Raw genomic sequence first — 12,720 nt, 5'->3', positions numbered from 1 at the left:
GGTATTGATTTTCCGACCGAAGACATGGAGCTCACTCCCGAACAAGAAGAAGCCATACATAGAAATGCCCAAGCAACAAGTGTCCTACTTAGCGCCTTAAGCCCCGAAGAGTTCAACAAGGTGGATGGGTTTGAGGAGGCTAAATCAATTTGGGACACACTTCAAGTGTCACACGAAGGTACAACTAGTATGAGGGAATCCAAGATTGAATTACTTGAAGGCAAGTTGGGAAGATATGTCATGGAGGATGATGAGACTCCACAAGCAATGTATGATTGGATGATGGTGCTTGTGAACAAGATAAGATGACTTAGGAGTGAAGAACTCGATGATCACAAGGTTGTGAGAAGGTTACTTAGAGCCTTTGCTCCAAGAAATCCAACCTTGATCACCCTCATCCGGGAAAGGAGGCTCACCCCAATTGATGTTCTTGGGAGAATACTTGCTCATGAGCTAATGGAAGTAGAAGCAAATAAAGTGAAGAACTTGTCCAAGCAAAGCTCCTCCTCCAAGAACAAAGATATAGCTTTCAAGGCAAACAAGAGCAAACAAGTTGAAGAATCTTGCTCAAGTGAAGACGAAAGCTCCGATGATGAAGAAGTTGCTTTATTTGTAAGAAAGTTCACGAAATTCATGAGGAAGGGAGGATATAGCAAGTATAAAAGAGATATGCCCAAGAGAAGAACTTCCAAGAGGGCATGCTATGAGTGTGGCGAAGTTGGCCATTTCATAGCGGATTGCCCTAACAAGAAGAAGAGCAAAGACAAAGAAGAAAAGAAGGGCAAGCCATTTAAAAAGAACAAGAGTAAGGCATACAAGAAGAAATATTCCGGTCATGCTCATATTGGCGAGGAGTGAGATTCAAACTCCGACTCCGACTCCGATGATGAAGGAGTCGCCACCATCGCCATTCGAGCCCCTACACCAACAAAATTATTATTTGAGGAAATGAGCGACGATGACACTCCCACATGCTTCATGGCAAAAGGGCGAAAGGTAAAATCACATCCTAAGCCTTTAGTTAGTGATAGTGATAGTGATAGTGATAGTTGTGATGAAAGTATGTTTAAAGGTCTTAATAAAAATGCCATGCTTAAATTGAAAGAACTTATGGAAACAATAGAGGGTCAAGAGGAGATCCTCGAGAAGCAAGAAGACTTGCTCTTCCTTGAAAATGAGAGAAATCTTGAACTCGATGAACTTCTTGCTAAAGAAAGGGAGAAAGTTGAGAAATTGACCAAAGAACTAAATTTGAACAATAGCTCAATTACTAGTGTTGAGAATGATAATTCTATACTTCAAGAAAAATTGTCAAGTTTAAATGAAAATCATAAAACTCTTGAATCACAAATTAACATTCTCAAAAATAGCTCATCCCAATCTAATGATGCAACCTTAGTCTCTAATGTTTCCACAAGTAATAGTTATTCTCGGTGCTATAACATAGATATAAATGCTTGTGCTACTAACATTGAATCCTTGCAAGCTTTACAAAAGGAGAATAAAAGGCTAAATGCCTTGATCATGTATGGTTGCATTGAAACCTATAAATCAAAGGATGCACTATACAAAATCATTGAGGCCAAAGACAACAAGCTAAAGAGAGATCTCGGTATTTACATGCATACAAGCAAATCAAATTAGCGTATTGTGATCAAGGGCAAAGAGTGCATAAAATTCATCAAAGGAAGCGAGCAAGCCGATCATACCTCTGAAGTGAAGCAACATAAAGCTTATGTGCCTCAATCCTCTTTTTATGGTTCTTACATGCTCAAGAGGAATCACCGTGGTAAAGTGGTTGCTCTATATGTTGGTACCCGCACAAAGGATAGAATTGTGAAAAAGAGTGTGTGGGTACCAAAAATTCTTGTGACTAACATGAAAGGATCCAAACAAATTTGGGTATCTAAAGCAAAGGCTTAACTTTTGTTTTGTAGGCATACTCCTCCAGTGGATCAAGTTGGGTGATTGATAGTGGATGCACAAATCATATGACCTGAGAGAAGAGTATTGTTGGTAGATGAACACCGCGAGCAGGGATCCCCTTCGAGATTCGGTCGGGGGGCTGGTCCTGGAACTACCTCGTACGTGGGGTTAATGCGTGTGGGACTTAGGCAGGATGGATCATCGTCAATTAGTAGAAATGAATGCACCAAGGATTTTGACAGGTTCAGGCCGCACGGAGGTGTAATACCCTACTCATGTGTGTTCTGTATGTTATCAATGCTCTTCGGATCTCTCTCTTTCTCTGGATCTCTTTTGATCTGATCCTTCGGATCTCTTTCGATATGATCCTTCGGATCTCTATTACAAGGTGCTCCCCCCTTTTATCTACCAGGGGGGAGGCCCTTCAGGGAGTGCCCAGTACGAGGGCATAAGTTCCCGTAAACAATAAATGGAAAGTGACCATCATTAGTCTACAGTTGATGTTACAGAGGGTTGAAAAAATATCCCTCGGACGGTTCTATTGGTCTTCGCGTTCCTGCTTTAGTAGGCGCAGGGGCGCCCAGTGGCCAGCCTCTGAGTACTCTCTCATGCCCGTTTGGGCAGAGTAGGTCTGACGCGGTCTGATGTGACAGGGCGATAAGCCTCGTGCCCATCAAAGATATCTTCAAACTGTCTTTCTTCATGGGCCCCGCGAGGGGACATGCGATGGGACCTGCCGCATTAATTGTGCCCACGCCTTCCTGCTAAGCGGCAGCAGGGACTGGCGTATTCAGTATGGCAGGCGTGGGGGAAAATGGCTGGATGTGACCGTCCACGCTCCCCATTAAATGCGGTATCGGGCCTCCCACTGACTGACACCTCATCGTGGAGTCCTTGCGGGGTCCACCGGCATGGGGCTTGACGGGTGCTCGTGGCTCTCTAGGTACTTGAGGACCAACTGTTCTTGGTCCCGAGCACCCACTCCCTGACCTTGCTTCCCTCGGGTCCTCAGAGCTCTCTGGGTACTCGGGGACCAACTGTTCTTGGCACCGAGCACCAACTCCCGGACCTTGCTTCCCTCGGGTCCTCGGGGCTCTCTGGGTACTCGGGGACCAACTGTTCTTGGCCCCGAGCACCCACTCCCGAACCTTACTTCCCTCGGATCCTCGAGGCTCTCTGGGTACTCGGGGACCAACTGTTCTTGGCCCCAAGCACCCACTTCTGGACCTTGCTTCCCTCGGGTACTCAGGGACCAACTGTTCTTGGCCCCGAGCACCCACTCCCGGACCTTGCTTCTCTCGGGCCCTCGGAGAGGTGGTCCCTAAGGGAAGGCGCCATGTGGCACTGCGTTGTTCTGGCCTCGGGACTCGGGAACCCCCAGATCCCGTATCACCGACAGCAGCCCCCAGGCCCATTGGTAGGCGATGGTCTAGATTCTGAGGGTGGGACCCTATTTCTTCGAGGCCGATCACAGCATTGGTGCCACGTGGTTTTCTGTCGCCCGGTGCCAAAATCTTTGTGAGCCTTGCAATTTTTAGGCCCAAGCTCTTGGTATAACCCCAGGAGGAGCCAAAAGGGCGCGCACCCTTTCAACTTTCGAGGAAGGCAATGATGAGGCGGGAGACGCCCAGGCTTCCGCGCGAACCGAGGAAGACGTGCCTCACTTATTACGCTGAGGAATAAGACGTTTGAACTCCCAGCGATAAAAAAAGGGGAGAGGCAACGGACCGTTGCCTTCCTTAATCGCCATTCTTGCCTTTGCCATTCTTGAGCACTGGGAGCCTTCTCTTCAGCCTTCAGTGCACCTTGACTCCAGCCACCTCCAGCGCACTTCCCACCACTAAAAATGCCAAGGGCAGGAGGCGGCCATCGGGAAGCGTCGAACGTCGGTGCCATTTTGCCGAAATCCCGCCTCCTGAATGAGGAGGGCGCGGAAGCTTATGGTCCTTGCTGGCCAGCGGGGAGCATCGGTGGTGACACCGGCCACCCATCCGCCCGCCCCACGTGGGCCTGGGCAGATCATCATCTTTGTCTCCTTCGTGGCCGCCGGTCTAGTGCCGCCATTTTCAGCATTCTTCATGCAGGTGCTGGACACTTACGGCGTCCAGTTGGCCCACCTAAGCCCGAATTCGGTGGTGATCCTGGCGGTCTTCGCCAACCTCTGCGAGATGTTCGTAGGGGTGCCGCCGTCTGTGGCGCTCTTCCGGCACTTCTTCATCCTCCGAGCGGTCGGGAAGAAGAAGGGGTCGGATGATGTGGAGGTCATGGGCTGCTGCAACTTTCACCTGTGGGAGGGTGTCGGCGACGCCTACATCCAGCAGGTGCTACGCTGCAAGTGGGATGACTGGCGCCGGGACTGGGTCTACGTCGACGTCAGCCCCCACACCTGCGCCCAGTGCTGAACCGCATCGAAAACCTGCGCTGGGTGGGCCTTACCTCGCTAATGGTGGTCGCCGACTTCCTGTGCTGCCGGCTGACCCCCTTGAGGGAACGCGTCCGTCCTGCCTGGATGTACACCGGGTCTCGTGATGTGACGAGGACGTGTATAGGTGACGGCGGGAACCTTGATGAGGGGGCCCTGGTGGCGCTGCTCAAGGTGGTAATCGGCATTGAAGACCTCACCTGGGCGGTCCTGCCACGTGAAGACCTGGCACTTTGCTCAGACCCGGGCCAGACGGCTCTGCAGGAGTCGATGCCGATCTTTGACGCCCAGGGGCCGACGGATTGCACGGGGCGCCGAGACCCCGGGACACTGCATATTCCCGGGGCAGACGACAACAGAGGGCGGGGCGCTGCCGCAGACGATGGTAGATCACCGAGCCAGGGCGACAAGGGGAAGCGTCCCCAGTCGCCCATCGCCCTACCATCTTCATCCTCTTCATCGCTATCACCTCCGCCATCCCCGCACCGAGACCCTCGGCCGACAGCTGGACTGGCCAGCCCTCGGGAGTAGGTCCCGGGGTGGATGCTGGGACCAGTTCACAACGGCCCAGGGGCCAGAGCCCACCCCCAAAGAGTAGAAGGCCGGAGCCCAAGCCAAAGGCCCCAGAATTCCAAATCCCGCAGTCCCGATGGCGGTACCACGGGCCAAAACCACGTAAGCCCCTTTTTTTCTTCGATCTCGTTTTGCCCGTGTTTTGGTTGGGGGTTGATCTCTTTCCATTCCAGGCTGCCCAAGGGCTCTTCAGGAGACCGAGCGTCTCCCGAGTAACCAAGGCCTTCCTCTGGCCCTGAGTTGAGAGCCCAGGCTGGCTCTGCCCCGAGCCCTCCGACTGGGGAGGAGCAACTGGCTTCAGGGGAGGCCGTCGTGACAAGGGTGGTGCTGGCGCAGCCGCCGTCGGGGTCCCCGAGCGCCTCTGCTGAAAAGGCGCGGATGGGATCCAGCTCTCAGCCATCCCCTGGCCAGGCCCCGGAACCCCTCCCCGAGGTGCTGGGGAGCACTCGGGAGGTCATCGGGCGACTCGAGGCGGCCATTGCGGTGGAGAGGGTTGAGCTCGAAGAGGAGCGTGCCGCCCTTGTTGACGAAAGATGCCGGCTGGAGGAGGCCCGCAAGCTTCTGGAGACCCGCGTGGCCACGGCCCGCACAGCCTACAAGAGGTCCCTGCAGGAGCTAGCCACGGAGCGGGAGGCCCTGGAAGAAGTGCGCGAGGAGGCCGTCGCCGCACAGAAAGAGGCCGAACGCTAGGGGTAGCTCACGGCGCTGAGCGACCAAGCGTCAAAGGAGCGCACCGGTGAGCTGGCCACTCATGAGGAGCAGCTTGCCTTGCGCGAGGAGGTGGTTGCCTCACGGGAGGAGGCAGTCGGCAAGAGGGAGGAAACCTTGTGATTCGCTGAGACGGACTTCCGCCGCCAAGCCCAAGATCTCGAACGCGGCCGCACCAACGTTCTCCGCCGGGAGGAGCAGGTTGCGCTGCGCGAGATGGATGCTGACTTGGCGTCGTCAGCGCTTACCGCCCGGGAGGAGAACCTCGCCAACCAGGAGGCAGGCGTAACTACCCGAGAGCAGGCCATCGAGGCCCGGGCAGAGCAACTAGAGCGGGCCCGCACCAAGGTGGCTGCCCAACTCCAGGAGGCACGAGCCGCGAAGGACGTTCCCGCCAGCATTGCCTGCAACAAAGGTCTTGAAGCTTGGCTGAAAAAAGCCGAGGAGGATCTTAATGCCGTCTGTGAAGAGCGGACGCATGTTAAGGCGATGATGCAGGACGTCCTTCGGCAGGCCCGGGGCTCCGTGGAGGCGGCCGGGCTCGGGTCCATGATGGTGGGTTCCCAAGGGCTGGATACGCTAGGCCATCTTGCCCTTGGGTTCTCGGAGATCGCCCGACGCCTGGAGGCTCTCCCCGTCGCGGTCTAGGAACTGGCGACCCAGGAGGGGCGTGCGCTAGCCCAAGGTGTGGCCGAGCTCGTTCTCGCTTGCTATCGTAGCTGAAACCCCGCCTTCCCACTGGAGCCTGCCCGACAGGGCGTGGTTGAGGCGGAGGAAGCCGCCGCTCGGGCAGCCATACGTGATGTTGCCACCGAAGTGGCGGAATTTTTTGTGCGGGAGCCGGGCCTGGGCAGTGATAGCGGCGATGACGCGTGACCTCCTCCGTAGCCTATAATAAGTTAGAGGTTTTCTCTTCTTTTTGAAAGTTGTAATTCTGGAAGTGATTCCCTGTTGATTGGCTCCCTTCAGTATATTAGAAGCTGTCCTTGGAATCGTACTCCGTTTTGTACTTCTTATTCCTTGATTTTGTTTGTACCGATGTCTCGGGAGGCACTGACTAGGCAGAGCACCGGCATTTTACCCCCGAGAACAAGGTTGCCCCGGCCACTCACGCTCGAGCAGCAGGACCACCCGAGACCCTCAGGTTTCAGTAGTGCTCGGGGTACTCGGCTCCCGAGCATCCAGCCCCTGAGCCCGTGAGTAGGATCCCGTGCTCGGGGCGTGCAGCCCCCGGGCGCTTGCGAGTACACGGCTGCTGAGTCAAATAGACACAGATAGACACAAACTCTTTTGCTCGGGAAGTGAGTCCACCTAGCACGGTACCCATTGCGACTCGTGAACGATTTCTGCCTCGTGACCTCTCAAACAAATAGACCGGAGATGCGCACAGGCGGAAATGCAACCAAGAGTCCCCATGGTCTGGTGGTGTCCGGGGTAGGACTGACCAGGCCGAGCACCGACAGCCAGACCCCGGGGACCAGATGGTCCCAACCACTCATGCTCGAGCAGTAGGACTATCTGAGAACCCCAGAGTCTCGGTAGTGCTCGGGGTACTGCCATGCCAGCCGGGCACCACAGCCTACCATAAGGACTTAGGTCAGCGATTGCCGCCTGTGCGTTACACCGACTATCGTTTGTCTTTGTCGTTCCTGAAAAGCGAATACGAGGGTGGGGTTTTGCGCGTGAGGAGATCACCTCGCCGAGCAGATTAGCATAAGAGGGTCCCGAGAATAACTCGGGAACAATAGTTATTACGTATGTATGAACGGAAATTCACACGACTTTTTTATGAAGATACGCCAAGTAGTGACTTACCGAGTTGGTGTCAGCCCCCAGGTCATCCTTTTAGCACCTGAGCCCTTCCCGGGGACTAGGTGGTCCCGACCACTGATGCCCGAGCAGTAGGATTACCTGAGGACCCCAGAGGCTCGGCAGCGCCCTGGGTACTGATGCCCTTGTGCTCGGGTCGCTTGGTTCTCGAGCATTTCTCTGTAAGATTAAATAGGCAAGGTTTCTTTGCTTGGTGTGCTCTGTCGGTGCGGTATTTATTATAGCTTGCTCTCGTTTCTGACCCGCGACCTCTCGAATGCCCAGACCTGCGAAGTGCACAGATAGAGATACGACCAAGAGGTCCCATGGTTTGGTGGTGTTCGGGCTGGGACTAACCAGGCCGAGCATCGACAGCCCGCCCCAAGGGACTAGGTGGTCCCGACCACTCATGCTCGAGCGGTAGAACCACCCGAGAACCCCAGAGGCTCGGTAGTGCTCGGGGTATTGCCACAACAGCCGGGCACCACAGCCTACCACAACGGATTTAGGTCAGCGATCGCCACCTGTGCCGCATACCGACTAGCATCCGTTTTTGTCAGCGGGAAAATGAGAGAGAGCGTATTTTTCGCGCACGAGTCGAGCATCTCACCAAGCAGATTAACACATGGGTTCCAGAGGAACACTCGGAACAAGAGTAATATAGGCGTATATTAACGATTCATACTGATGTGATGAATTTAAATAGCAAGTGATAACTTACGTGATTGGTATGTGCAGGGGAAAGACCCCTGGCCTGGTTGGCTCGAGCACAGACACGCTCACCTATTGGTGTATGAACACTGCGAGTAGGGATCCTGAGGGATCCCCTTCGAGATTCGGCCGGGAGGCTGGTCCTGGAACTACCTCGTATGTGGGGTTAATGCGTGTGGGACTTAGGCAGGATGGATCGTCGTCAGCTAGTAGAAATGAATGCACCAAGGATTTTGACAGGTTCAGAGCGCACGGAGGCGTAATACCCTACTCCTGTGTGTTCTGTATGTTATCAATGCTCTTCGGATCTCTCTCTTTCTCTGGATCTCTTTCGATCTGATCCTTCGGATCTCTATTACATGGTGCTGCCCCCCTTTTATCTACCAGGGGGGAGGCCCTTCAGGGAGTGCCCAGTACGAGGGCACAAGTTCCTGTAAACAATAAATGGAAAGTGACCATCATTAGTCTACAGTTGATGTCACAAAGGGTTGAAAAAATATCCCTCGGACGGTTCCATGGTTATCCGTAACAAACAAGATGAGAATGAGATCGTTACAAGAAACAAAGCAAGGTTGGCTGCTCAAGGCTTCACGTAAATAAGAGGTTTGAATTTTGGTGAGAGTTATGCTCTTGTAGCTAGGCTTGAGTCAATTCGTATATTACTTGCCTATGCTACTCACCATGTTTTCAAGCTATATCAAATGGACGTGAAGAGCGCTTTCCTAAATGAACCAATCTCTGAATTGGTGTACGTAAAGCAACCTCCCGGATTTGAAGATCCCAAATGCCTTCGTCATGTATATAAACTCCATAAGGTGCTCTATGGGCTTAAGCAAGCTCTTAGAGCATAGTATGAATGCCTTAGGGATTTTCTCATTAAGAAAGGCTTTGAAATAGGCCAAGCCGATTCTACTCTTTTTACTAAGAATGTTGATAATGATTTATTTGTTTGCCAAATATATATCGATGACATTATATTTGATTCTACTAACAAAATATTTTGTGAAGAGTTTAGTAGGATCATGACCAAGAGATTCGAGATGTCAATGATGGGTAAATTAAAGTTCTTCCTAGGATTTCAAATCAAACAACTTAAGGAAGGAACCTTCATTTGTCAAACGAAGTATATCAAGGATATGCTTAAGAAGTTTGATATGGAGAATGCAAAGCTCATCAAGACTCCAATGCAATCAAATGGGCATCTCGACCTAAATGAACAAGGTAAGGCCGTGGATCAAAAGGTACATCGTTCTATGATCGGTTCTTTACTTTACCTTTATGCATCTAGGTCCAATATTATGCTTAGTGTGTGCATGTGTGCAAGATTTCAAGCCGCTCCTAAGGAGTGCTATTTAATGGCCATTAAGAGAATTCTTAGATATTTAGTTCATACTCCATATCTTGGCTTGTGGTATCCCAAAGGTTCATCCTTCGAACTTATCAGCTATTCGAACTCCGACTATGTCGGTTGCAAGGTGGATAAGAAGAGTACATCCGAGACTTGCCAATTCTTGAGTAGGTCCTTGGTGTCTTGGTCATCCAAGAAACAAAATTCTGTAACTCTATCCACCGCCGAAGCCGAGTATGTTGCAGCAGGAGCTTGTTGTGCTCAACTATTTTGGATGAGACAAACATTGAGAGATTACGGCTATAACATGACCAAAGTTTCACTTTTGTGTGACAATGAGAGTGCCATCAAGATAGCCAATAATCTCGTACAACACTTAAGAACTAAACACATCGATATACGTCACCACTTCTTGAGAGACCACTCTACAAAAGGGGATATCGATATTCGCCATGTGAGAACCGAAAAACAACTAGTCGATATCCTCACAAAGCCATTAGATGAGCGGAGATTTTGCGAGTTGAGATGTGAGCTCAATATCCTAGATTCTCGCAACGTGGCTTGACATATTGCATACAATTGACTGTTGTAGATTTGTAATTTTATAGATAGGTTTTTCAAAAATCTTGTGTGCAATATTTGAAAATTTGGATCTTTGATCTTCGGATCATATTTTGCTACTTGTGATCATAGTTATGTAATGATATTTGTTGGCTGATCACAAATGGTAAATATATATGTCTCAAATTATCCATCAATCTTCTCTCAGCCCCTATCTCATTCTGGAAATTCTACAGATCCTGGAATGTTCAGACTATCCCGGAGTATCCGGAATCTGACACTGTTTCATGAGCCTATGGTTCTGTTGAGTTAACAGAACCCGGAGTCTCCGGGACCACCCGGAGTATCCGGATTCTGTTACTCACCCAGAGGGTCCGGGTCACCCTCCGGGACGGGCTCTTGGTTTTTGCGTCTGACTCCACTCGGAGTCTCCGGGCCAGCCCGGAGTCTCCGAGTAACCCAGTTTATACAGCAATCCCTTCAGTTTCTCCTCTCTCTTCCATCCTTTTGCATCTATTTCCTTCCCTTCTCCACAAAGAGAGGGCTCTGGTGATTTCAAGCTTCAACTAAGGATTTTTCACGAGGATCTTGGATTCTTCTTGTTTTCAAGCTCTTAATCTCCGACCTTTCCTCCGGATTGAACCTCGGTGCCTCTTTTAGACCAAAAGGTACTTTTTCACCCGATCTCCAAATATCTTGGTTCAAAATCAAATTCCTTCGGTGAATACGTCCCTTATGGTCCCTAGAATCAATCCCTAGGAGGGTTTGCAATGTGGAAAAGGAATCAAGAAAACCCTACGTGCCCCGGAGTTATGTCACCCGGAGTATCCAGCCTTTCTTCTTTTCAACAGTCTGCCTCAATCAACATTTGTGCATTATCTTATACGTCTTTGATGTATATCTCAGGTCATTTGATATGGGTTGAAACAAAGGTTATGGGTATGATAGGAGGAAGAAACAAAAAAGTGACTCTCATGCTCAAGGTCAAACTGATGCCCCTCCTTAGAGAGATGAAACAAGAGGAATTTGAATTGAGGAGCCGGCACAATCCGGAAATGTGCCTCGGGCATCATCTAAGTTACAAGTCATGAGAGGCAGAGGCTCTTTTAGGTCAAGAGGAACAACTCCTGTGACAGCTGGTCGTGGTAAAGAAAAAGCAGTGGATACTAGTTCTAGCATCCACGGGGAGGATGATGAAATAGAAGAGGAGAACATTGTGCTAGCTCCACTAAAACTTCACCGACCTTATAGAGCTCATCAATCCCATGAAATCCCAAGGAGGATAATTGATTACATGAAGAGAGCTGCAAAATGCAAGAAAGAAAGAGATGAAGACCCGTATGAATATGAGAAGAGCGTGGCCGACCCTCGCTTTTGGAATGAGTTTCACGATGACTTTTATGAAAGCGTGATTCTCACCAAGAAAAATCATATTACCCCGATGCAGTGGATTGATTGGGAGTATATGGAACAGAAAAACGATCAGACATTCAATGTTGTCATCACTGCTTGTGAAGAGAAGAAGATTAAGAAGTTCATGGGTCTAAAATGTGATTGGAGCGTTGAGGTGATTGCCCAGTTTTATGCCACTATTTCTTATGATCATGAGGAACATCAGTCAATGTTTTGGATGATCGAAGGAGAAAAATACAAAATTTCATATCAATCATTTGCTCACCTATTTGATTTTGATGTTCGTGATTTGCACTATTCAAAGATTCACAATGAGAATCAATTGTCACCGGATGATATTGATTTCATGTACTTGGATCGAGGAAGAGTGATGTATGGCACAACTGCAGGAATGAAGCCTTTCTACAAATGTCTGAACAGTCTCTTTCGTCTCACCTTGAATTCAAAAGGAGGTGATGCAACCAATGTGCAAGGAATATCTAGAAACCTTCTTGCACGGATGTCTAATGGAGGTGAACCCTTTAGCGTGATTGACTTTGTTTGGGAAGAAATTCATGCAACCTCTTACACTGCCAACAAGAGCTGTGCTTATGCACCCTATATCATGTACATGATTGAGAGGGTGACAACGAAAAATTTCTTCAAGGAGGTGAAGCACGAGCCCTATAGAGTGAGATGAGCTCTCGATCACCTCCTCCGGCCTCTCCTCCACCTGCAGCTCCAAGTGCACAACGCATGGCCCCTCAGCGTGTTCCATCCTCTAGAGGTTCTCAGTCTTTTCTCAAAAGTGCACTCAAGGAAATTTTTCGTGTCTGCACTCATAATGCAACTCAGATTCGAAAAACCAAGATGAGGATGAAGAAGATGGAAGCAAGACAGAAGGAGATACATACCCACCTTGGCATTCAGCCGCCTTGCTCACCAGTCATTCATGAAGCAGAAGAGAGTGAGCCAGAGTTTGAAAACCCCTAGGCTTGGTATGATGAAGCCTAAAGAGCTGCTACGGGTACCTCTCATGCTCAAAATGATGAGGAGAGCGATGATGATGATGAGGAAGCAGAAGAAGCTGAAGCAAGTTGTTCGGAAGATGGACATGAAGATGGATCCGATGATGGAGCTAATGATGACTATGAAGAAGACAGTGGCTAGTTTTTCTTTATGCTTGTCTTTCTTTTTGGTGCTTGATGCCAAAGGGGGAGAGAAATCCGATTGTGTCATGTCTATCTTCCTTTTAATCCCTTCATCGTTT

At 50.1% G+C, this 12,720-nt stretch overlaps 1 protein-coding gene across 1 annotated transcript; it reads left to right on the top strand.

The window, feature by feature from the left end:
• Positions 1 to 456: 456 nt before the first annotated feature.
• On the top strand, positions 457 to 858 carry LOC133895215 (uncharacterized). The gene has a single exon (XM_062335373.1). It carries the CDS (start codon positions 457 to 459, stop codon positions 856 to 858), a length of 402 nt encoding a protein of 133 aa, XP_062191357.1.
• Positions 859 to 12,720: the final 11,862 nt, after the last annotated feature.

This window comes from Phragmites australis, chromosome 16, assembly GCF_958298935.1.
Source record: "Phragmites australis chromosome 16, lpPhrAust1.1, whole genome shotgun sequence".
In the NCBI taxonomy this organism is placed as follows: Eukaryota; Viridiplantae; Streptophyta; class Magnoliopsida; order Poales; family Poaceae; genus Phragmites; species Phragmites australis.
The sequence above is the reverse complement of the archived record's forward strand: the minus strand, read 5'-3'. Positions and strand labels throughout refer to the sequence as shown.